At 42.2% G+C, this 24,151-nt stretch overlaps 1 protein-coding gene across 2 annotated transcripts in view; it reads left to right on the forward strand.

Annotated features, from left to right (window-relative positions):
* The first annotated feature begins 11,642 nt into the window (after window positions 1-11,642).
* The window catches only part of larp1 (La ribonucleoprotein domain family member 1), a 44,482-nt gene continuing 31,973 nt past the window's right edge, over window positions 11,643-24,151 (forward strand). The window contains exon 1 of one of the 2 annotated variants that reach the window (XM_012958714.3): window positions 11,643-12,146. In XM_012958714.3, the coding sequence (XP_012814168.1) occupies window positions 11,894-12,146 (253 nt within the window). In that variant the 5' untranslated portion in view covers window positions 11,643-11,893. 2 annotated transcript variants of the gene reach the window in all.

Raw genomic sequence — 24,151 nt, forward strand, 5'->3', positions numbered from 1 at the left:
GGCTTCCAACTTCTCCAGACGACGCTCCCTGAGGCGTCGGTCAATCTGGATAACGAGATCAACAAGTTCATTCAGGGAGTCTGGCACCCCTACACGTGCTAGTTCATCCTTAAGCAAGGTTGAGAGGCCGACACGAAATTGATGTTTTAAGGCAGGTTCGTTCCATTGAGTGTCTGCAGCATGATTTCGAAATTCAGATATGTAATCCTCTACGGCCCTCCGACCCTGTTGGAGTACTCTAAGTGCAGCTTCTGCTGTAGCAGTTCTTCTGGGATCATCGTAGTGCACGGCCATGGCTTGAAGAAAAGCGTTAAGGTCACCAAGCAATGGGCTCCTTTGTTCAAGCAAACGATGGGCCCAAACTTGGGGTTCGCCGGACAGAAGGGAGATCACAAAGCCCACCTTTACAGATTCCGAAGCATAAGTGCGAGGATTCAGTGTAAAAGTCAAATGACAGCTGTTCACAAAGGTTCGGAAAAGCTTCCTATCCCCGGAAAACTTCTCTGGTAACACAATCTTGGGCTCGGGGGCCAGTTGAACATGAGAGGTCGGTGTCGCCCGAACTTGAGAAGCAGCGGACATGGAGGCAGACCCCGGAAGGGGTTCCCTAGGCTGAGCCAGAGCCTGGATTTGGGTTTGCATTTGCTGGTACCCTCCCTGAAGATCTTGTACGGCTTGTGTAAGGGCTGTAAGCTGGAGTGTGAGCTGATTTAGTGCGGATTCTTCCTCTGCAGGCTCCATCGTAGGCGAAGTGATACTGTCACACGTACCTTAGTGGGGAGCCAGAAGTTGAGGAAGTTAGCCTCTCCTACACCTCCCACAGATAGCAGCGCCCAGGGGTGGTAACGGGACTGTAGCAGTGGAGGAGTGGCAGGAGTGCCGGGATAATCTGTGCCGAGGTCTTGGAACGGTTGCAGATGCAAACGTGGTACCAACAGACGTTTAAGCAGAGACGTGGTCAGGCAGGCAAAGGTCAGGGCAGGCGGAGAAGAAGCGGTGTCCAGTAAACAGGCCGAGGTCAAACAAATGGTGAAGGAGAGTCCGTAAAGCAGGCAGGATCAAAACCAGGAAAGTAGTCAGGAAAGCAGCTCAGGAACACTAGCAGAAACTGTAGCGATCACTTCGCAAGGAAACAAAGTAGCCGGCGTCTATTTATGTGGATTGCGCATGCGCGGACGTGCGCGCCTGACCGTGCGCGTGCGCGTTGAGCGTCTATGCGCCTGCGCCGAAAAGTTCGCGCGCACGCACCGACCGACGTCACTGCGCTGCCGCCGAGACCCGGAAGAGCCGAGCGCCCGACCTGCGGTAGGCGCCTTACAGCAAGAGTGGATCAACACCGTGTTTGATATAAAACACCACACTGGGTCTACCTGGCATTATGCATATGCAAGGGATTTGTATTTTGGTGGCCTGTGTATCATTTAAGTCTTATAAGTGGGCATGGGCCATTGGGTATACCATACCGGCACACATGGAAACCTTGGTGGCCCCAGTGCGGGGCAGCATTATGGTGGGCAATGGTTATACAAACTGAATGCCAGGGAGCAATTGGTGATGGTGACTGACTAAGGTAGACTGGGTCGTGGGAGAGCAGAAAGGGGGAATTGTTAATGACTGGGCGTGATGTTTACCCAACAAATAAAAACTGAACACACTTTACTCACAATACAAACCCATATTCCCTTTTAATTATAATACAAAGTGACTACTGTATGTGTGTGCTGACAAAGTAAAAGTCTCTATAGATGGCGTTGCAATGTGCCTAATGGACATTTTTACGATTCTAATGTTCTTTAAAGAGATAATGACACCACAGATTAAATCTTTTTTTACATCTATCATAACATTGTCTTTGCAAGAAGTTTATAATTTTGCCGTAAAAGTATTTGCCTGATGCATTTACATTACCTGTCTGATCTTCCATGTTTCTCAAAGCGGGGGCGGCCATATTTGTTCATTAGCATTGGAAGCTATAACTGACAGGCTGAGAAGGGACAGTCAGGTTGGCAAAACAGTCAGGTTTATAAACTTTAAGTAACAATTACTTACAAAAGCAACCCTGTCAGTGAAAAACCATCAACACGACCTATAGGTAGCTTTTTGTGTAGGTTCATATTTTGAAAAGTAATTTTTTCATGTCAGTATCACTTTAATGGGGTATGTCAGCTTAAAATTAACATACAACATAAACAGTGATTTTTTTGTTTTATCTTTCTATTAATTTCAACCATTGATATAATCAAAAACAAAGAATGAGATATAAAAGGAAAAAATACACTTAAGAAAGGGTTGGGAGGGCAACTGGGAAATACCCTTTCACATATCCATTCTCATATCTTTTTTGAGACTGCTCTTTATTTTTTTTTAAACTTTGTTTTTACTGTTTGTTTTATAACAGTCAATCACAAATGAAACATGTGGGGGGGGGGGGGAATAGAGAAAAAGAGTAAAGTTGAGACCAGAACTGCTCTTTATTTTTTATTGACCTAACAGCTCAAGGTTAAACATTGAGTTCTGCACCCATCTACACAGTTTAATTACTATATTGTTATACAAGAATAGCAAAGCCTGGGCACAAATATATAAATAATCTAATACTGGTGCATCAATGTGTTTAAAGTAAAAAAGCCACAGAGTGCAAAGAGCATTCAGGGCTATGACAATGTTTAGCTTTACACTTGTGTTTGGTAATAGTCTCTGTGGACACTAGAAGTCACAAACAAGGAGCACTGTAGGTAGCAACAATGAAATACATGTTACTTTTACCGGTATACCAATTAAGTATAAAGGGTAAGATTGTTAAATCTAAGTCTAAAATGTTCTAATATAATGGGTAAAGAATGGCACAATAAAGACACAAATGATACAAATGACTGGGTAGTGCTAATACATATTATATTCACATATTTTGCATTTAATAAATAAAGTTGGTGTTATAATTTGGGTAATATAATAGAGCAAAAATGTTTAGATTACTGCTGAGGCTGCAAGTAACAAGCAAACTTATGTGTCTCTGTAAGTGGTAAGGAAAGTTGTGTCCCCATATCACTACCCAGCCAAAGATCTACTATAAAGGAAGCAGACTCTGCAACTGCTGGGGGTACAGAAGGTATATGGGGACCAGTGGTTGATAGTTTCAATATATGTTTATGAAAAACTTTTTATTCTTGACATTTAGGGGGTCATAAAATGACTTTGGCTGTGGGACCTGCTACCTTCTAGCTATACCACTGGCCTACAAGGTTTTAATATAACTGCCCTCTGACTATATAAAAATGTGTAAAGCATGCAGGGCTACACTGAAATCGTTGCTGTCCCCTATTAATTGTACCTAATTAATGCACCAAAGTAATAGGTAACCAAAGTTCAAAGCAACATTTTCCTAGCACTAGGACATGCTGGACAACAATAAAATAATATTGGATGATTCCTTCTACTTCATTTAAACTTGAATGAATTCATATTAATCTTTTAACATATATATATATATATATATATATATAAAGTTCAAAGTATCGGCACTCACCAACCAAAAACACCAATGTCCGGGTGCTAACCATAAAATAGTATAAAGTCTCGCAGAAAGCACTCCAAGAAAAAATAAAAGACAAAAAAGTTTATTTAGACCCAAATGTCTACGCGTTTCGATCCATGCCGGATCGTCATCAGGACGGTGTTAAGGAAGTGAGGTGCATAGTTAAATACCAACATGATCCAATCGGTGTACATATATATTTTATATTTTCTATTATGAAATATATATATTTTTTATTTTCTATTATGAAACTTTGATACTCAGTTAACTGTATGTCTTTTATAATTTTAGGTCCCTGATGGGACATAATCATCACAATAATAGGCACAAGATGCTGTATAAACTCAACGCATCAAATTGGGTGACTTTATGCACTTGATAGGGTAGATATACTGTCACAGTCTTAGTAATGATGTTTTAGTTTTAAATCCCATATGTGCACATAAGGGGTTAACTGAGTCTAATGTCATGTGTACACCGATTGGATCATGTTGGTATTTAACTATGCACCTCACTTCCTTAACACCGTCCTGATGACGATCCGGCATGGATCGAAACGCGTAGACATTTGGGTCTAAATAAACTTTTTTGTCTTTTATTTTTTCTTGGAGTGCTTTCTGCGAGACTTTATATATATATATATATATATATATATATATATATATATATTTTATATATATATATATATATACAATTTATCAAAATTAGAAAATTCTTTTCAATTCTTCTTGAGACTATGTGAAATTGATTAAAAACAAATCAGTTGGCTGATGAAAAGCAATTTTATTCCTCAGGAACAAAGAAAAGTTTCATTTTTATTATGTTCACACTTAACAGTAGTTCTTATACTGCATATCGAGTATTTGTACTGTATTTATAGTTAGTGTTGCTTTAAGTATAGACACATTTAGGGCAGTATGAAGTTGTTGCAATCAGTATGACACTGTGCACTCCAGCCAACAACATGAATAGGAGATGAAGGGGACAATGCCATTCAAGGCAAGGTTACCAAGAGAGTGTTTGTTGCCAAACACACAGAGAAAGTCACATAGCACTGCTTTTAACAATCCAGCCAAAACGTGCACTGTATTTATGTAATGAGTGTACTGAGGACAAAATGTGTAGTCAGTTAATATCCTCAGCCAGTGGCATAGTTACGGGGCTTTAAGAACTTAGCGGTACAAATGGGTAACGGTAACAAATAATAAATGTTAAGCCATATAAGAATACGATACAAGGGTTGAAGGGGAAGGAGGGCTTGTGAAATTGATGTAGAAAGAAGCCTTTGGGGTTCATTTAAAAAAAGAAAAAATCATCATGCAGTAAAGCAGGGGTGGGCAAACTTCGGCCTGCGGGCCACATCTGGCCCCTTGGCCTTTTTAATCATCACGCGAGACTTGGTGTCATTGGCGGGCCGGAATTAAACAGACTAAGGGGGCGTAACGCTGGCCTGGCCCTGCCCGCCCTGGTCCGGTCCGGGGGTAAGTAAATGTGGCCCGTGAGCCAAAAAGTTTGCACACCCTTGCAGTAAAGGCTGAATCTCAATAGAATGCACATTAGCTGTGGAATCTTCTTAATAAGATTAATGAACTGTAGCTCATAAGGGACTGGATGTGATTCCAGTACAGACCTATACTTTGTCACAAAAGCCCCTGTTTAAAAGGAGAATGTTGGGAAATGTGTTATGCAGAATGCAACACATGCTGGGGTTGATTTACCCATCATATTTCACTGCAGAAAACCATCCCTGTTCAACTTTAGCATTTTGATTGTGGCTATCAAAACACTTGTGTGCTATGATGTAACAGTGATAGTTGCCTCGGCTTTTTAGCCTGTCTGAAAAGGCTAGCAATGTATTTTCCTGTATTAAAAGGTTCACAGTAGGAGAGGGTCATACTCCCTCTTATCAAAGCACTGGTAAGGTCCATCTAGAACATGCTCCAGTTTTAATCTCCAATATTAATGAAAGAAAGCCCAAAGAGCTGCTAAGTTAATAAAGTGAATGAAAGGTGTCAGTTATAAAGAAAGTTTGGGTAGAGGGGTGCTTTAGGAGGAAATTATTACTTTGTGTAAATATATAAGGGGAACATACAATTTCACCAGTAATTCGGAGCTTTCTGCATAACAGGTTTCAGGATAACGGATCCCATACCTGTACTGTCTTGGTTTGCATATCAAGCAAAACCTATTGTAGCCTGTGAAAAAAATCATGGTCACAGGTGCTTCTTTTTGTGTACAATTTGAATGTGCTAAGGGCATGCTGTAAATTAAACGGATATTTCTAACTACTTGGGGTAATTACTTGGCTGGTATATTTTAGACTCCCAAAACCCTAAACTCAAATTTAGTGCCCAAAACAGCCTTCTATTTTCTTGAATTTGAAATGAATGACAGCACCAGTACTGTACACACTAAATGATATAAATGATATAACACTGGCATTATCAGGCATTTGAATGGGAGGGGGCTTGAATGATTTTAGGCAGCACATGGCATTAGCCTAAAGCATTGAGGGGTCTTTGAGTGTGTTTGTGATGGGGATATGAGGGCTTGGCATGTAAATTGCTTTTTAGAAGTGAAACATTAAGCTATTTTTGATTTTTTGTTAACTCTGCAAAACTCACCAATAGTAATATAAAGTCATTTTCTGTCATACATGTTATTAATTGTACTTGCACAAGAGCAAATACATTTTCCTTCTTATAAACCTCATAACATTGACATTTAATGGGAATACAGTATCCAATTCCACTTAATTGCAGGTAGCGCTATGCTCCTTGCTTGGAAATACATCTATCTTCTACTACTGACATAGCAAGCAAACATAAACCTTTTGCCAATATGATGTCTCTTCTTGTGATCTTTATTATAAAACTGGATGCATTCCAAATGCTTGGCTACAGTGCTCACTGCTTCTCTTGTAAGGTATTTCAAGATGGCAGGAAACTCAGCAACATTCTGGACTGCAAAAAAACAATAACAGTGGTATAGCTAATAAAAATAATACAATCTAAGCTCACATTATATCTGATTGTGGTTGCTGGGCATCATTAACTCAGGGAACCAGACACCATTTTACATTTTGAGGTATAGAAAGTAATAACTTAGAGACAAAGAATAAGAGAAACAGGTGACAGCAAAAAAACCCCAAAATGTTTATTTTATGAATTATTAAGCTTTATATAGTGCCAACATATTCTGCAGGTTTGTACATCATTTACATGCAGTTCTTGCCCCAGGGAGCTTATTTAAGGTCCCTATCACATTCATGCACAATATAGACAGTGGCATAAGTTGATGTTACTGAGTGAGCCCCACAGCAATTCAACTGTTCATTTAGGGCCATACTGGCCCTCTATTCTCCTGGGCCCCCCTGCAACCACAGGCTTCTGCTTTAGGAACATCCCTGATTATAGCTAATTTTATCAGGAGCCAAATAACCTGCCTGATTGTTTTTGGCGTACCATGGTTGGATTTTAACTTGAGACCCAATGCTAGGAATAATGTGTCCTCTCATAAAATATTGTGTATGTGTTTATATACAGCATATATATATATATATTTACTCTTTATTTATATTGTGCTAGCATCCCTGCCCCAGTGGAACTTACAATACAGCCATACACTGAAAGATCTGCTCATTTGGCAAGGTCACCAAGCGAGTGGATCTTTCTTCGATATACCCACCTTGATGTGGGCCAAAAATCAAATCACATTGATGAGATGTAGACAATCGTGGCCAGGAGCACAACCTATGCGCTCCAAATGCTGACAGGATTTTTATCAGATAATAGTCGGGTAAGCCTGTCTGAAGCCCCCCATACTCGGCAGATAAGATGCCAAGTTGGTCCGTCTGGCCTATTTATTGCTATTTAACCTGACTGTATGTTTTTGTAGTGTAGGAAGAAATCCACAAAGGAATGGGGAGAACATACAGACTCCTTGCAGATAGTGCCTTGGGTGAATTTAAACCTAGGATCTCAAAGCTACAGTATTGTTAAACATTGTGCAGCCTTGCAGCCCATAAAAAAAAAAAAAAAAAAAAAAAATATATATATATATATATATATATATATATATACAGCCTTCATTGGGTTGTATGACCTTATGGAGGCTACAGGCCAGTTACTCTTATAATGTCAAGAAACTTTGACTTGACTTTTATTATCCTTGTGTTTTAATTAGCGGGTCAGGTGACACAGGTGACTTCATGAAGTACCATTTATAACTGATGACCTCACTGCATCTGTTAATATTACTAAATAATGGCCCCCCTCTTGTAAAATAAAAGGATATTATAAGTCACAGACCAGTTCTAAAACCATGTAAAGGCATGAGTGCTTTTATTCAGGTCATGAAAGTCTGAGGTGACGTCTAATATCCTTATATTTTACAAGGGTTGCATTATTTATTATAACACACATGCTTTAGTAAGTCATGTGACAGAAATTACATCATTAAGCAGGGATTAGAACTGATGATGTCACTAAGCACCATTTATAAAGATATAATTGACAGGATTTCCTTAGCTATCGTGTATTACAAGGTTAAATTGTACAGGCTATTCATGGCGTTATGCTACACATAGCTATGTAATGGCATTCTGCTTGGGTTTTGCTGGTCTACTTATGAATCATCATAGATTGTATTAAAGCTAAATTCCAGGAACTTAAATATTTTTTTTTCCAACTTCATTATGCCAAGGCATATGTTTACAAATGTTATTTTGTTTTGATTTTGTTCTGTGTGTATTTTATCTTGTGTTTTACTTTTCCAGCCCAAACATGTGTTGGGTTTGGACCAGGCTCTCCAGCTTAGAAAAGAAAACAGAATGAAAATACTAGAACCCTACAGGAAAAGCACTGTGATAAGCAGAAGCCTCTCTTCTAGCTCTACTAACAATATGCAAGTGGCTGGCTGCTAACAAATGATCTGGTTGAGCCAGCTAATTTTCATAGATTTGTATATGTATGGACTTATGAAAGTTATATTCTTCTGCACTGACAGCGCTTTATACACCAATTTGTGAATAGCCATTGTTGACAGTATGATAACAGGAGGCCCATGGGCCATGAGCAGATGCTGAACTATCTTGTTTTCCCCACCAATATCCCCAATCATCTCTCTTTTCTGAACACTCAAACAACAGCCTGTGTGTGGGGCTGTGGCATTAACAATTAAAGGAGAACTAATCACTGGAGGTTCCAAAATATTAGGCACACCCCAATGATTATAATCGCTTATTTGAAATCCTGGGCTGGTGCTCTCGTTAGCATAAATATAACTGGAGGCCCAGGGGCCATGTGCAAACTTAACTACCTGTTAGCAGCAAACTGCACTGGCCCGGGTATTTCTGTAGAAGCTACTTTACTGCAGTCTTTTTTTATTGGCCCGCGCAGGGGCAAGTTCATAGGGAAAAAGCACTCTACTGCACATGCACCTGCCTGAATCAGAATGAAGAGAAGACAGATGAGGATGGCGAGCAATACAGAAATACCCTGGCCTGATTTAGTTTTAAGCAAACAGGAGCACCAGACAGGTGTATCAGGTAAGCAATTATAATCTTTGGGGGTGCCTAATATGCTGGCACCCCCAATGATTATATCTTTCAGCCTCCTTTAAAGATAGAATTTTTTTTTAAACCATGCAGATCTCAAACTAAGTTTAGTAATTTGGCCCACAACTGACTGTCAAATAACCTAAGCAGTAGGTAATGTATGACTGCATGGATAAACCAGTTTCCGGTGTGAAACTAAGATTGACTCAAAAGTATTGTTATTAACATGAGGCATCGGCCTCATGCTTTTATATGGTCATGGAACTCCTTGATGAATTATAATATCTTTATATTTTACAAAAGGGGGTACTTTATTCACTAAGCAGAGCTACACTTTTTATCCCCTAGCATTCTATGAATATTATATGAATATTATTTATGCCACTTTGCTAGAATTTGTTGTGAAGCATCCTGGGTCAGTTTTGAAGTAGGCTGTATTCCTGAAAAGTAAAGGGTAGTTAAATTATAGGGTGGGTAGACACTTTATTCTCGATTGACTTCCTATAGACCCACTTAGCTAAACAAGCTGCCAATTCCAACCCTGCTTCTTGGCCTTTTCAAACAAGGGTAGAACAGTGGGTTAGTGGATAGCGTTTCTGGGGTCCTGAGTTAAATCCCTGCCAGGGTACTATCTGCAAGAAGTTTGTATGTGTGGGTTTCCTGCCACATGCAAATAACATACAGGCAGGTTAATTGGCTTCTGCCTAAATTGACCATAGTGTGTGAATGTGATAGATTGTAAGCTTGTCTTGGGAAGGGAATGATGTGAAAGATAATTTCTGTAAAGTGCTGTGGAAATGTGCTGGCATTATATAAATAAAAGATGATTCTGTAATCTTCTCCTCTAGAAAATGATTTATATTTTTCAATACACACTTGGGAGAGCTGGTTTTTATGAATTCACCGGGGAATGGAAGGTTACTAATGGCTCCATAACCCTGCCTTCTTTGTGCACAGATGGTTCCCTGCTCTAGTCAGTTTCTAACAAACCAATCACAAAGCTTCAGGCTCCCTAGCTAGTCATACTAACCTACTACTCTTGTGATGCTGAGCCCACACATGATGAATTCAGAAAGAGAGAGATGATTCTCCCTCAGCCTTCACAGAAACAAACTCAAAAACTACTTCTTGGAGCACTCACATAACACCTAAACAGGAAACTGGCACTTATATTGCAGTGTCAACCTTTCTAACCTGCTGCACTTAATATCCTCATATTTGTCTCTGTAATTTACCCACCCACTTAGATTGTAAGCTCTACGGGAAGGGTACCTCTTTCTTCTTGTCCAGTGATCCCCAATCAGTGGCTAGCAACCATGTTGCTCATCAACCCATTGGATGTTGCTCCTAGTGGTTTTAAAGGGGACCTGTCACCCTAAGAAAAAACTCCAAACTCTTTTCTATCATATCAGTTGAGCAAAATAAACTTAATTTACACTATACAGATAGTATAAATCTTGTTTCCTTCAGTCTTGGAACTATTCACAGCAAGCAGGCAGCTGCCATTTTGTGGACACTGTTAGTAAGGCAAGCTTTGCATCACACAAAAATCTTGTTGGAGGACCAGATGCCCATACCCATGCACTGGCTACATAATTAGGTGATGGGGAGGGTGGGGAAAAGTGTGAAGTGCAGTGACATCTAGGAAGTGCTAAATGGAAAGCTAAAGGTATTGTCTGCCGGGGCAGGCAATATATGATTGACAGCTGGGATTTTTAAATGCCTTTATAATGGGTTTGGATGTGTTATTTAAAAAAAGGAATTTGGGTTTAACTTGAAAAGGACTTTTATTATTCAGCTTTTTATGTCTGGGTGACAGGTCCGCTTTAAAGCTAGAGCTTATTTTTGAATTCCTGTCTTAAGGCAAGCTTTAGTTGTGTCAAAACCACGTGTAGTGCCAAACTGAGCCTTCTATAGGCTAGTAGTCCACATGGGGGCTACCAGCAGCTATCAGCCAAGATTTGGCACTCGCAGGAACCTTGTGCATGCCTGTGTTGCTCTCCAACTCTTTTTACATTTTGTTGTGTACATAAGAGCTCTATATAAGTATACATGCATACATACAAAGAAACTAGCTAAACTGAATATATGGTTAGACTGTACCTGAAAATCACCCAGTGGCCAAAGGGCCTAGTGGGCCCAAGCCCAGAAGTTGCCATGGTTACCAAGTATATACCTTTTTTGACATGGAGGTTATTTGCAGGGCCTCATATAGTGAAGCTCCACTGTGTCCACACTGCAACCCAACAAGTGTGTTGGTAACTATAACTGGCAGCATCCTCCCCACAGAGTTGCAGCTTGTAGTTCCCTGTGTACAGTATAAAAACATAGTTATACATTTGTCCCCAACAGCCCCGATTTCCACGATTTTTAAAATGTGCCCTATCCTAAAAACAGCTCGTTAGGGTAACTCAAGGGAAATTGAAGTGTCCTGTAACTCTCATTTGTAAAGTTGTAGTTCCACACCAACAACATGTGCCTCAGTCCAGCCATCCGAGCGTCGTCACACCCACCGCGCTCACGGTAATGCCCCCCCCCCCCCCCAGCCGGGAGCGCGCACGCCGTGCGTGCCTCAGAGCGCGTTCCCGCACTGCCCCATCGCGTGGTCTGCTTTGGCTTCCATATTGCAGCAGTGGATCTCTGGGAGGCCGACTACTGACCGAACCCTCACAGCTCCGATCCTTCTCTGGTTTTACCCCGTTGCTCGTCCCCTGCTCTGCGCGCTCGTTGTCAGTGGGAGCCCCCCCCCCGGTGCGTTATAGTCCCGTCCCCTGACGGGGAGGTTGAGAGGGGAACGGGACATGGCGGCTCAGGTGGAGGCTCCTCTGCTACCCGCAAACCCGCTGCTGCCGCCCCTACAGCAACAGCCGCCGCCTGAGGAGATGATAGAGGAGAGGCGGCCGGAGGGAGGGAAGCAGCGCCAGGCCAAAGAGGACGGTGGCACTGGAGGCGAGGAAGTGCAGCTTCGTAAGGAGTTTGTGGAGGCTCCCCCACCCAAGGTGAACCCCTGGATGAAGGCTGGCGGGAGCACCGTGAATGGGCAGCTGCCCGCAGGTGAGTCAGTGGCAACCTCCCAGCAGACTTGGGGGGCGCGCAAAGCTGGATTTGCCCTGCCGGCCGAAGTCTAGCACATTAGTGGCCATCCCCATACACGCTAGTCACCCACAAAACAGCTCCCCTACATCTGTGGTATTGGGTGTGTCTGTCTCTGCCAATGATTACTTGTGTTCTGCCTGCTGCGGGGCTATATTGGGCGCAACCACTTGGCTGGGGAGGGGTGGCTATGGTCGCTGTTGGTCACCTCATACAGTTACACAGCTCAGGTGTTCTGCTGGCTTCTGGTTAACCCATATTCATTTACTGGGAGCAGCCGCTTGGTTTGTGGGGGGGGGGGGGTGGGGTGGATTATATGGTTATTGCTGGTCAACTCATGCAGTTACACACCCTAGGAGTTAATATGGTGGCTGCTGGTTAGCCCATGCGGATCCCTTTACTAGGAGTTGGTGTGTAGGCTGCTGATTGCCCCATGCGGATCCCTTTACTAGGAGTTGGTGTGGTGGCTGCTGATTGCCCCATGCGGCTCTTATAGTGGCAGCTATTGAGTCATGCTGATTGGGAAACCCATGCTTTTTCTCCTACTTGGTGAAGGAATGGTGTTCTGATCAAATGGCAGTTTTGGAAATGAACCCTTGTTGGTGTGCTAGATCACTCATGTGCTGCCTCTACTGGCTTTCACTGACTAGCTCCTAATAGCTTTATATGGGTTGTTTTGGTAATCGCTGTACTTATGATATTGGGGTAATAGTGAGCTTATTTTATCTAGTGCATTGGGCGCCTTAAACTGTACCATATTGTAGTGGTTGTCACACAGTTTAGTTAAAGCCTTATTTACATGGCTAACCTTTGTCCAGGGCCCTACTTACCTCATGGGCAGGACGTAGATATAGGAAAATATCTGCAAAGCAGCCCAATTCCACAAATATATATACCAGCAAAAAGGGCTCCCCCTAATTGACCTTCAAGCTGTGTTTAAGGTGTAAATAGGAGCAGATAGATTTGGGGAGAAGTATATCTGGCCCACTTGTCACTGTTTAAGACCCCCAGGGTGCCATACCCAGAGTCTGGAAAGAAACTGTCCCGTAGGCTGGTTCTTACACTAGTTTTGACTGCTGGGTGAGCAGTGGGCATGGGAATGAATGGACCTGGCGCAGAATCCGGTATCTTTAGCCTGTGCAACGGGGTGGTGGGCGCCGGGAGTCTGTAACGTGAGACAAGGGCCACACGCTGCTGTGCTAGCTGGGAGTGGTGGCTGCTGCAGGACTGGGTGTTGCCAGAAGGTGTGTGGGTGCTTTGTAGCGAATGGGATACACGGTGGTTGAGGAGGACAGGAATGGAGCTTTATTGGGGTGCTTGTAATGTCATTCGCATGCTTCTCTTGCCAGTCTTGTGACATGGCTCAGATCTTGGGGGCGGTGCCAGGGGGAGGGGGTGGGGTGTGCATATTGTTGAACACCCATTGATGACATTGCAGTCTGGCAGGGGCACAAGGGTGCTGCTAGCCCCGGCGGCTAAAGAGTTCTATGGCTGTGCGGTACTGAGTTACGTGCTGAGAGGGAATAGGGTGGGAGCGCTGCGTGCCCGGCGGCTAAAGGGTTACAGACACACTTTAGAACGTCCCCGGGTCCAACGTTCTGTTTCAGGCCCCGCCCACTCGGCTACCCAGCATTCCCAATGCGGACAGGCAACGTGGGTTTTCACTCCTGTAGGCCTCAGCCGAACGCCACATGTTACTTGGCACTTCCCTGCTTGCTTTTTGCACCCGTATCTTTGTACAAAGCCGACAAAGTGCCCATTATTAAGGCTCTGCTGCTCGAACTTGCAGCGTTAGCAGTTTTTAAATGGTGAACTTCCTCACGCCTTCTCGCCATGTGAACTTCTCTCAGCCATGTGCAACATGCCGCCCTCCAGATGTTGCTGAACTACACATGCTGAATTGTAGTTAAAGGAGCAGCTAAAGGACATAGATCAGACATTTTTTAGCTGGCTTTAGTTCAGCAACTGGATCATTGGGGTGTTGTAGTTCAGTCTCGGTGAGGAATATGATAGGTTCAGAGGACATGTACAATGGTGCCAGGATACTCCCTGTAACAACCTTGTATGAAACTCCCCCCACAAGCTGGGATGCTGCAGTCCTGAGGGCTTGATTAGGCCTTGGCATGTCTCCCATGCTTCGCTGGCACTGTGAGCTACAGACCTGCACTGCTTCCCTATCCCCTCTGCTGTTAAAAATAGCCCGCTTCTATTCCCAGGCTATAAGTGGCAGTGTGACAAGGCTTGAGGGCAATTAGTGCATATAGATGTTATGATTGCCATTCGGCATGTTGTGCAGTAACTAAATGTGCAAGGAGTTTGCCCTTGGTTATCATGTGCTGCTGATGCATTACCATTCTGTGCTTCATATTGCTGCATAGCCAAATCACTTAATGTTTTCAAACAATTTCCCATTGTGCTCTTAATATTTTGCAAAAAGATACCCCCATAAAATAGTCCTTAGCAGCAAGTCATTCATATTAAGGAACATTAAAGAGAATTTTGACATACAGTATGTATTTTGTGCTTTTTGCCTCCTAACTATTTGAAGACTGTCCAAAATATGTCCTTTAAAAATAGTATATTACAGTTTTCCTAAATGTAACTTAAAAAAAAGTCTACTGTGCTATTTAGAATCAATTACTTAAAATGAGCATTAAAGGGCCAGTATTGCCTCCTGACCTCACAACTTATTGGCCCAGGTATGGGACCAAAATGGTGGAATTTGTGGTCTAGTCAGAGCTAGGCCAGATATCAATCTGACTTAAAAATGCCCTTTGTACAAGGATCGTATTCTGCTCTGTATGAAGTCCTCTTAGGGCTCTGGTACACGGGGAGATTAGTCGCCCGCGGCAAAACTCCCTGCTCGCGGGCGACTAATCTCCCCGAGTTGCCTTCCCTCTGCCATCCCACCGGCGAACATGTAAGTCGCCCGCGGGATGGCAGACGCGGCGGCGCGATTTCGCGCAAATCGCCGAAAAAGACTCCCCGTGTACCAGAGCCCTTACAGATCATCTTATCAGCCTGACTTTCTCTGCCACCTGGGTGGCAAAATGTGCAAACATCTGCTTGTTTGCCAGCCTTGCCAAGTGAGTAGATCTTAGTGCTTGTGGAACCATGCCCATGTTAAGGCTGCTATACACGGGCCGATTCTAGCTGTCAATATCGGTCCCTTAGACCAATTTGGCAGCTTATTGGCCTGTGTATGAGCACTAACGACGGGCCTGTCCGACCGACATCACCTAAAATCGCCCAGGTTTGAAATTTAGTCGGATTGGGACCGCATCGGCTCCTTGCTGTGGTCCCCAAACTGACAGATGCCTATACTAGTCTTCCTTAGTTGATCTTTCGCCCAAGGGCCAAACAACTAAATTAGCCTGATATCCCCACCTATGGGTGGGCGATATCGGGAGAAGGTCCACTCACTTGGCAATCTCACCAAACAAGCGGATCATAGCATGTATGGCCACCTTTAGTCTTTGCTGAAATTCATTTTTACATAGTACTATGTTAGTTTAAACGATTTGTGAGATTCTTTACTGGCTTTTGTATATAGTTACATAGGGTTGAAAAAAGACCAGAGTCCATCAAGTTCAACCCATCCAAGTAAACCCAGCACACACAACCCACGCCTACCAATCTATACACTGATAGCTTCTTTGAAGCTGCTCATACTAAGTTTGTTCACACACACACACATGGTTGAGCAGATTGTGAGAATCCAGTCTTTTAACCTCCTGATCAATGGTCAGATCATAGTAGGTGCATATGGAGACCAATCAAGAGAGGACCTCACCCCAGTGCCTTGTGTTTCTGCAGCCAGCAGGAATATCCAGTCTGTCCAATATCTGAGAACTCAAATGTAGGTAGGATTATGATTTAGCCCCACACAGGCTACTGGCTTGGTTAGTGACCAGTTCAGCAGTCTGAATCTGCTTGTGGATGAAACCTAGTTTCATACGATTTTCAGGCTGCGTGTGGGCTCTGAATTATCCTGATACGTTTTATACTGTGGCAATTGGATTGGCCAGGTTAGAAAATTTCAGTTGTATAATGATAAAATCTGCACGTGTATTGTGTATCACTATATTCTTGAGGGACCTACAATGAAAGTCTCTAATTCAATTGGTGTCTGCCAACTCCAGTCCTCCGATTTGTATTTTAAGGGGCTTTATCCTACAATTTCAGCCTGAAAGTTGGTTTTAGATCTTTGCGTTTAAACATTCGACCTATATCTGAACCTTCGTCGGAAGAAGACTAAAATCTGAACCTGTATGGCCACCTTTAGGCTGATGCCACTTGGGGCTGATTTGTCGCCTGTGAAAAAACAGAGGCCATGAATTAGCCCCCTTTACTGGAATCAGCCGCCTTTTGCCTGCACTCAGAACCACTGAATCAGTCCAGGTGCAGGCACATGCGACGGAAATCGGAAGGAATGCAAGAGTTTTGCATTTCAGAACTGATATCCGCTGTGTGTGCCTGCTCTCAGGGCTATGGGTGCAGGCAAAGAGGGCTGATACCAGTGTTTTCTATAAGCCAAGGATCATCCCTGTGTGGCATCAACTTAAAGGGGTGGTTCACCTTTAATTTAACGTTAAAAAAAATGAACAATTCTAAGCAACTTTTTTCAATTGGTCTACATTATTTTGTATAGTTTTTACAACCCCTTTAACTCAGATATTTAATTTTAGGAAACTTCGGCGATTGCGGCACCACGTATACCATCTCGCCGGCGATTTACATTCTCGCCAGTGGGATGGCATATCGGGGAGAATTGTCGCGGGCGACTAAACTCCCTGTGTGCCACAGCCCTAAGGTTGATGTGGCGATGTCTGCCTGAACCCACACAACCCATGGGTCCTGCAAGAATCAGGCAGGCCCACACATCACTAATATATACGCTTCCCTCAGCCAGTAGGCTAATGTCCGATGGAGAGATTTAGTTGCCTGCAGATTAACAATACGAATTCCTGGTAGAAAGGCCTACACATCGCTTCGGTTTTCTGAAATCATGAGAAGTTTCCTTCTGCAGGCAACTTTGTGTGACATTCGAAAACCAAAGCAATTTGTAGTCCTTTCCGCCAGTGATTCGAGGAGTTGTTGGTGGAAAGGCATTTTGGAGAGATTAGTTGCCTGTGGTAGCAGAGATCTATCGCAGGTGACTAAATCTCTCCATTGGACATCAGCCTTAGGGCTCTGGCACACGGGGAGATTAGTCGCCCGCGACAAATCTCCCTGTTCGCGGGCAACTAATCTCCCGGAGTTGCCATCCCACCGGCGAACCTGTAAGTCGCCGGTGGGATGGCACACGCGGCGCGATTTCGGCAAATTGCCGAAAATGCCTCGCGAGGCAACTTTGGCGATTTGCCGAAATCGCCTGCACAGCGTGTACCATCTCACCAGAGACTTACATGTTCGCCGGTGGGATGGTAGTTCGGGGAGATTAGTCGCCCGTGACAAGGGAGATTTGTCGTGGGCGACTAATATCCCCGTGTGCCAGAGCCCTTAAGCATGTTGCCACTGATAAACTATCTTGGAGACTTATGTGACACCAAGGTGTAATATGTGATCATGTCCCACTTAAGTCAGGAAGAGTATTTAACAGCTGTTTTTGTATTGTTGGTGTCATTTGTCCTTTTTATTCCTGCCGTGTGGTGGTTCCTTTTGTTTTTAGAAGCAAATTCTCCTGCCCACCCCCACACCTGGTTAACAGTGAGTTGATTAGTTGGCCTGCAGGCATTTCCTCTACACTAAGTGACTCTGCAAGTAGTCAATTTGTGCTCATAAGAATTCAAATTGAGAGCATACCCTTTTGCAAAGGTGTCCATGGATAAAGAATGGATGAAGGGGCTTTGGTGTAAAATAACATTTACATCTCTATGCAGAAGTTCCCATAGCTGGCGCATGTGCTGTTGAATGAGCAGTAAATTGTTGTGTATTTCATGTAACTTTTTTTCTGTGCATCCTCTTGTTGGAGGCTAGGTTCAGCGACCCTAGTAAACAGGCGGGTAGTTGGAATGACAATAGGAGTTTTTTTAGTAACAAGCAATTGCAATAATCTTGCCTCACAATTTATCTGCTTTCTTGTCCAAGGTCATTGTAGCAATCAAACATTTACAGTTTCAAGTTGCAAGGAGACAAAATGGAAAGTCAAATAATTCCAAAACCACAGAAAATAGAAGGTAAAGACCAGGTGCAAATTTTCTGTGAATATCGGCATACGTAATAGAGAAGAGTGAACTGTTGCTGCGTTAAAGACTTTAGTAAGTCTTTTACTTAGAGTGCAAACTTTGTGGGGAGCAAACAGCTGCTAGTGAGAAATACCAGCAACTAATGCCAAATTGTAACCTCTTAACTATAGTTAATAAAAAGAAATGGTAAAGTAGGACATGGGAAGCAAAATATCATTATTGGTTGTGTATTTTTTTTTTTTTTTTTTTTTTTTTTAAAATACAAGTTTTGTGAAGGTTAATTAACTCCTTGACTAGGCTGCAGGACGAAGAGGGGTGGCTTCCCATGTGTTCCCTGTTGTAGGTAAGTGATAAGACATAAGAACCCGAGACAGCCTGAATTTACTTGTCTGGTACAAGAGTTTTATATACAACATATGCTCTTATCAAGGGGCACCACATTTGTTCCTTATGTTACATGTGCTTGGCATCCAGTCTCCTTCAGCCTGTGCAACCAGTTAATTAGAATAATCAATATTTACACTTGGTCTGTATTAGAACGTGGCTCAAGTTATCTGATCACTCATAAGTAGGAAGCCATAAAAAGCTTTGTTGTCAAATGTATCTCATAAAGATTTGGTTGGCTACCTTCTGTAAAGGCTGGCAGGGGATGGTGGTTGCAATAATTTTACAAAGGCTTCAGTGGCATGGGTTTGACAAAGGCTACATTTCTGCATGGCTTATCCCTTTGTAGAATCAATATTTGCATTTGAATGGTACTGCTTTTGGCCTATACACAGGCACTTGTGAGAACCAATAATATTACTTAAGGTTGGTATTGTTGTTGGGGTATGTTTTCCTCTGGGGGGTGGTTATTTTGGTTCCACTTGCCTTTTTGTTCCACTACCTCAGAGTAAGGTTTTATTTAGGACTAACTGCAGTGCTGCCCCCTTCACATTGCTCTGTGAAGCTTAGTGAACACTAGATGTACTTAAAGCTATCTACAACAGCAGCAAAGTGCCTTCTGTTTTCAGAATTTGTGGTTGATGGCAAATTGAGGTTACTTGGCATGTGTTGCTCTTAAGTATAAGTTCAACTGTGGTTGCATAATCCGTGGAAGATTAATATTTGTACAATTCCCTCTGGTGTGGACCTCCAGACTGTATCCGTTCTTGGCCAGAGTAGAAAGTCACAACAGCAGAGAAGGACTGACATGGGTCTTTTGTAACTTCTCTGTACGTTTGATGGTTAGGACATCCCAGGCTAGCTGTTTGAAATGTGAAAATTGACTTGGGAAAAAGTTTCATGGAAAAGTTTTGGGAAGATGTTAGCCAGTTTGGTAGAACATTGGCCACATTGGAACCCGTTCAGATGGAGAGAATTAACTAGGAAGAAGACTTTTATTGATCATTTATTTTTGTGTTTTGAACTAACTGTAGGCCTGTTTGTAAGCGTGAGGTCAGTTATTCACTGTAACCTAGATTTAGCCCTGAAAACAGACCCTGGTGTAATAAAATATTGGGATATATGATATAAGATCAACAACATAAAAACAACTAGTTTATTTTGTAGAATTCCCCATTTATGTTTTAGATTACTGAGGACATATTTTGAAGATGTGTGAACAATGCAGACAGCCAAGAAGGGTACTTTTATTAACACATTTTCTAGCTGAGAACTTTGTTGGATTACTTTCACTGAAGAACAGGTTATACTGTAATTTACTCAATTCCTCCATGTTACTGTTTTGTGTTGCTAAATGTATTTTCCCACCCACGCTAATTATGATTTATAATACTAGAGAAAAGCCAAGCAAATAGCATATGTTCTGCATGTAACAAAAAAACTTTCTGGTATGTTATTCTCTCTTTTATCATTTTAGCATGTATTTGTGTTATGTTGCAGTCCTATTGCTGCAGCCTTATGCATCAATTTAAAGATCGTTGGTGACTTTTCAGGGTCTATATTATGCATCCTCGTGAATAAGCTCAGAGCTTCTCTGACTGCAGCAGTTATGGGATCTGGCGATTCGTGGAAGTTCTTCGTTTCTAATTGTGGCTTATTTTTTCTGTTGTAGTTTCAAATTTAGAATAAATGTTTCTTTCACACTGTTATGGGCCAATTTCAGTCTTGCTCTTTGAAAATACTTTTTACAGTATTAAGGCATACACTAAAGCTAGCCATACCAGGGCTGGAACTAGGGGCATGCAGAAGAGGCATGTATGAAGTGCAGTGGTGGGAGAGCAGGAGAGTATCGCCGGTGGGGTGGTTGAACCGAGCAGCAGCCATTGTTTTTAGCCAAGTAGTATTGCCTTTGCCTGCCTATGGGCCGCTCACATTTTTTTTGTTGGCATCTTTTTAGCTGTTGTATAGGGCCAAAACTGACACTATGAGACTGTAGACTTGGCACTTCTAGTCCATTGCCTGGCAAAGATCGTTCCACTTTTTTTTTTGCAAGGCCTTTGTATGTCCAACTTCAATCTTGGAGAATCAATAATCTAGTGGCTGCCATTTCTTAAGGTGGCCATACACATTAAGATCTACTAATTTGGCGAGGTTGCCAGCCTTTCACCGATATGCCCATTAGGTGGGTGTTATTGGGCTAATTCGATTGTTTGGCTCTAAGGCCAAACTATCAAATTACAATGATGGGGTTTAATTTTTTATTTGTTAGCTCTTCTGGGTACGTTATGAAAGTGTTTATATGGGGGCCTTACTTGTAAATCACTCCTACAGACTGGCATGCCGTACAAACAGACGAATACAGTACAAGGGGTAAACCACATGTATTCCTCACTTCTTTTGGGCTGACAGCATGAATTATCCAGAACAGCAGAAACTGCCAGTAAGTGGGTCTTCCCCGCTGACCAATGGATTGCAGGATTATCATTTCTCTGATTTGCTATACATGCCCAGATGGTCGGACAGTATGGTTCTAACTGACAAATTTGTCTGACCAAATCTGGACATTAATATCCAGCTTGTAAATGTAATTATTGGAAACATAATATTGTTTGATAATGATTGATTACAGCTCTTGGGGCATTTACATGGATCTGAAAGTAAAATTTGAGGACGAATAGTTATTTTAGTCTTAGATGAGTTTAAGGGGGGAGGATGGACTTTAAAAAAGTGTCTGGAACCCAAAAACTATGGAGGCTTTTGGCCTACATCCTGATTTGTCACTGAAAACAGCCACAAGAATGCTTTATAGGGCAACAGTTGCATGGAGCTGCATTTTTGCTGCAACAGCTTTTTGCTGGTCTCAGGCAGGAGACGCTCGCTTGCTCCTGCCAATCACTCTCTGGGGCTATAAACTATATATAATTTTGTGCCTGTAGTTTTAAAATGCTGTTGTGACTACCAAACGCCTAGAATAGTTGTCCTGTAGTCTTTTTGGTGAGTCAGGTGTTTAAGGCAGCTGTTTTAACAGACCTGAAGGTGATCTAAAATCAAACATATTGTTTGATTAAAGGAACCGTAACACCAAAAAATGAAAGAGCTTTAAAGTAATAAAAATATAATGCACTGTTGCCCTGCACTGGTAAAACTGGTGTGTTTGCTACAGTAACACTACTATAATTTATATAATAAGCTGCTGTGTAGCCACGGAGGCAGCCATTCAAGCTGGAAAAAAGGAGAAAAGGCACAGGTTACATAGCAGATAACAGATAAGTTCTGTAGAATACAATAGTGTTTCATCTGTTATCTGCTATGTGCCTGTGCCTTTTCTCCTTTGAATGGCTGCCTCCATGGCTACATAGCAGCTTATTTATATAAATTATAGTAGACTTTCTGAAGTAAACACACAACAGTCTCTGCTTCATTTGGCATAGCTACACTCAGTCCAAAGATGATATAGGAACAGATTGACTTTTCTCCACCTGCCCACAAGATGCAGGCAGAGAGAAGCAGGTCATACACTTCATGTGCCCTTGCCCTTAGTCATTTGACATTGACAAAATAAGAACAGAGTAAAGGCAAGTGAATCTGGGGTCTACATCAGACCTCCAACTGATAAGCCTGATGTAGCACACTGCAGCTGCCAGGTGTCTTCATCTTTCACATTTCGTTACTATGTTTATGTATATATAGAAATGACATCTCTAGATGATATGTATGTGTGTAATACACAGGGAAAACAGCACTATAATAAATCATGTGATAGGAGACCCGGTAGGCAGGAAGCCCAGCCCCATAGAGCTTTCAAACAAGTAGTATTTGATACAGGTATAGGATCCCTTATCTGGAAACCCACTGTCCAGAAAGTTCCAAATTACGGAAAGGCCATCTCCCATAGACTCCATTTTAAAGAAATTATTTCCCTTTTCTCTGTAATAAAAAAACAGTACCTTGTACTTGATCCCAACTAAGATGTAATTGATCTTTATTGGATGGAAACCAATCCTATTGGGTTTATTTGATGTTTAAGTGATTTTTTAGTAAACTTAAAGCGTGGAGATCCAAACTACAGAAATTCCCCTTATGCAGAAGACCCTAGGTCCCGAGCATTCTGGATAACAGATCCCATACCTGTATATATTTGTCATGTAGAAATGCCGCAAAGTTAAGGAGTAGCCCTTAACTTTTTGCAACACTTATAAACACAACAACTTTGTGTTTTTAAATACTGGTTTTGTGATTTTATTTGCAACATTTTTTAGGAGAAGGACACTCTTGGGGAACAAAGCGTCCTAGCGCTCCTTTCCATGCAGTATAGGCAGTGTCCCATGGCATCATTTAAAATGTCCTTTAAAGACATGAAAACACATAGATAAATGCATGCCTAGCAGCGTGTTTTTGTTACTTGTTGTAATAACACATTGTATTTTACTGTTTAGCTCCGCTATGCATGTAATACTCTTCTTTCTTAGTAACAGAGGGCAGTCAACATAACACTTGTGGGAAGTTGCACTATTTCAAGGTTACCCTTTTATTACTAGGTGACATGGGTGGCAGGGCCCTGTATTTGGGATTTGTTGGTGTTGTCATGCCTCCTGTTCAGTGGCACTATGTTTGTATAATGACACTGAGGAGGGATGAGATGAAAAGGGGCTTGTTTGCTGCTTACAGTGTTTTTTTTTTTTTTATAATCTGCTTCTTCCTGTTGGAATTAGCCCTTTTAGAAGGCTTAGCTGTCAGTGTGGCTAATGTGCATACAACTCATTTGCATATCTCTGTTCTTGGGTCCCATATTAAGGAGAAGGAAGAACAGTGTCCTGCTGCAATTCTGGACTAAACGCAGAATCAAAACCCCACATGTTGACGCCTATTGTAATTCTGTATAAAGTATGTAATTCTGTGTAAAGGGCAGCAGAAGCAATTTTCATTGTTTTTTTTTTTTTTATAAAATGCATTTTATACTGGATTAACTTGTTTTTTAGGCATCTGATCCATGCATAAAAGTTGCTGGAAAAACTCCCTTCCAACTGCTGCTGAGTGCTTCTTGATTAACTTACTGGAGTAGGGTCACTTGAGGCTACTAAATAGGCCTCTGGGTCTGTAGTGTAAAACATTTTAGTCAGGAGAGCCATTTACATAGCCATGACTCCTAAAATGGCTATGATGCGGTGGCCCTGTATGCAGCTACCTTGTTCTTACATTCCAGGAATTCAGTTGATTGGACAGCCCTAAGGAGATTACAACCGATCCCATAAGCTCTGCTGTGGGATGGTTCAGGAAGGCTTCAGTAATGATATTGCTTATCTGCTGCTTTTCCTTTGTGCTCACCTGCTAGCTAGGTGATGAGTCCCCCTTACATACTATTAGCAGCTATTAAGCAAAGCATTGAACAAACCG

This window comes from Xenopus tropicalis, chromosome 3, assembly GCF_000004195.4.
Source record: "Xenopus tropicalis strain Nigerian chromosome 3, UCB_Xtro_10.0, whole genome shotgun sequence".
Lineage (NCBI taxonomy): Eukaryota > Metazoa > Chordata > Amphibia > Anura > Pipidae > Xenopus > Xenopus tropicalis.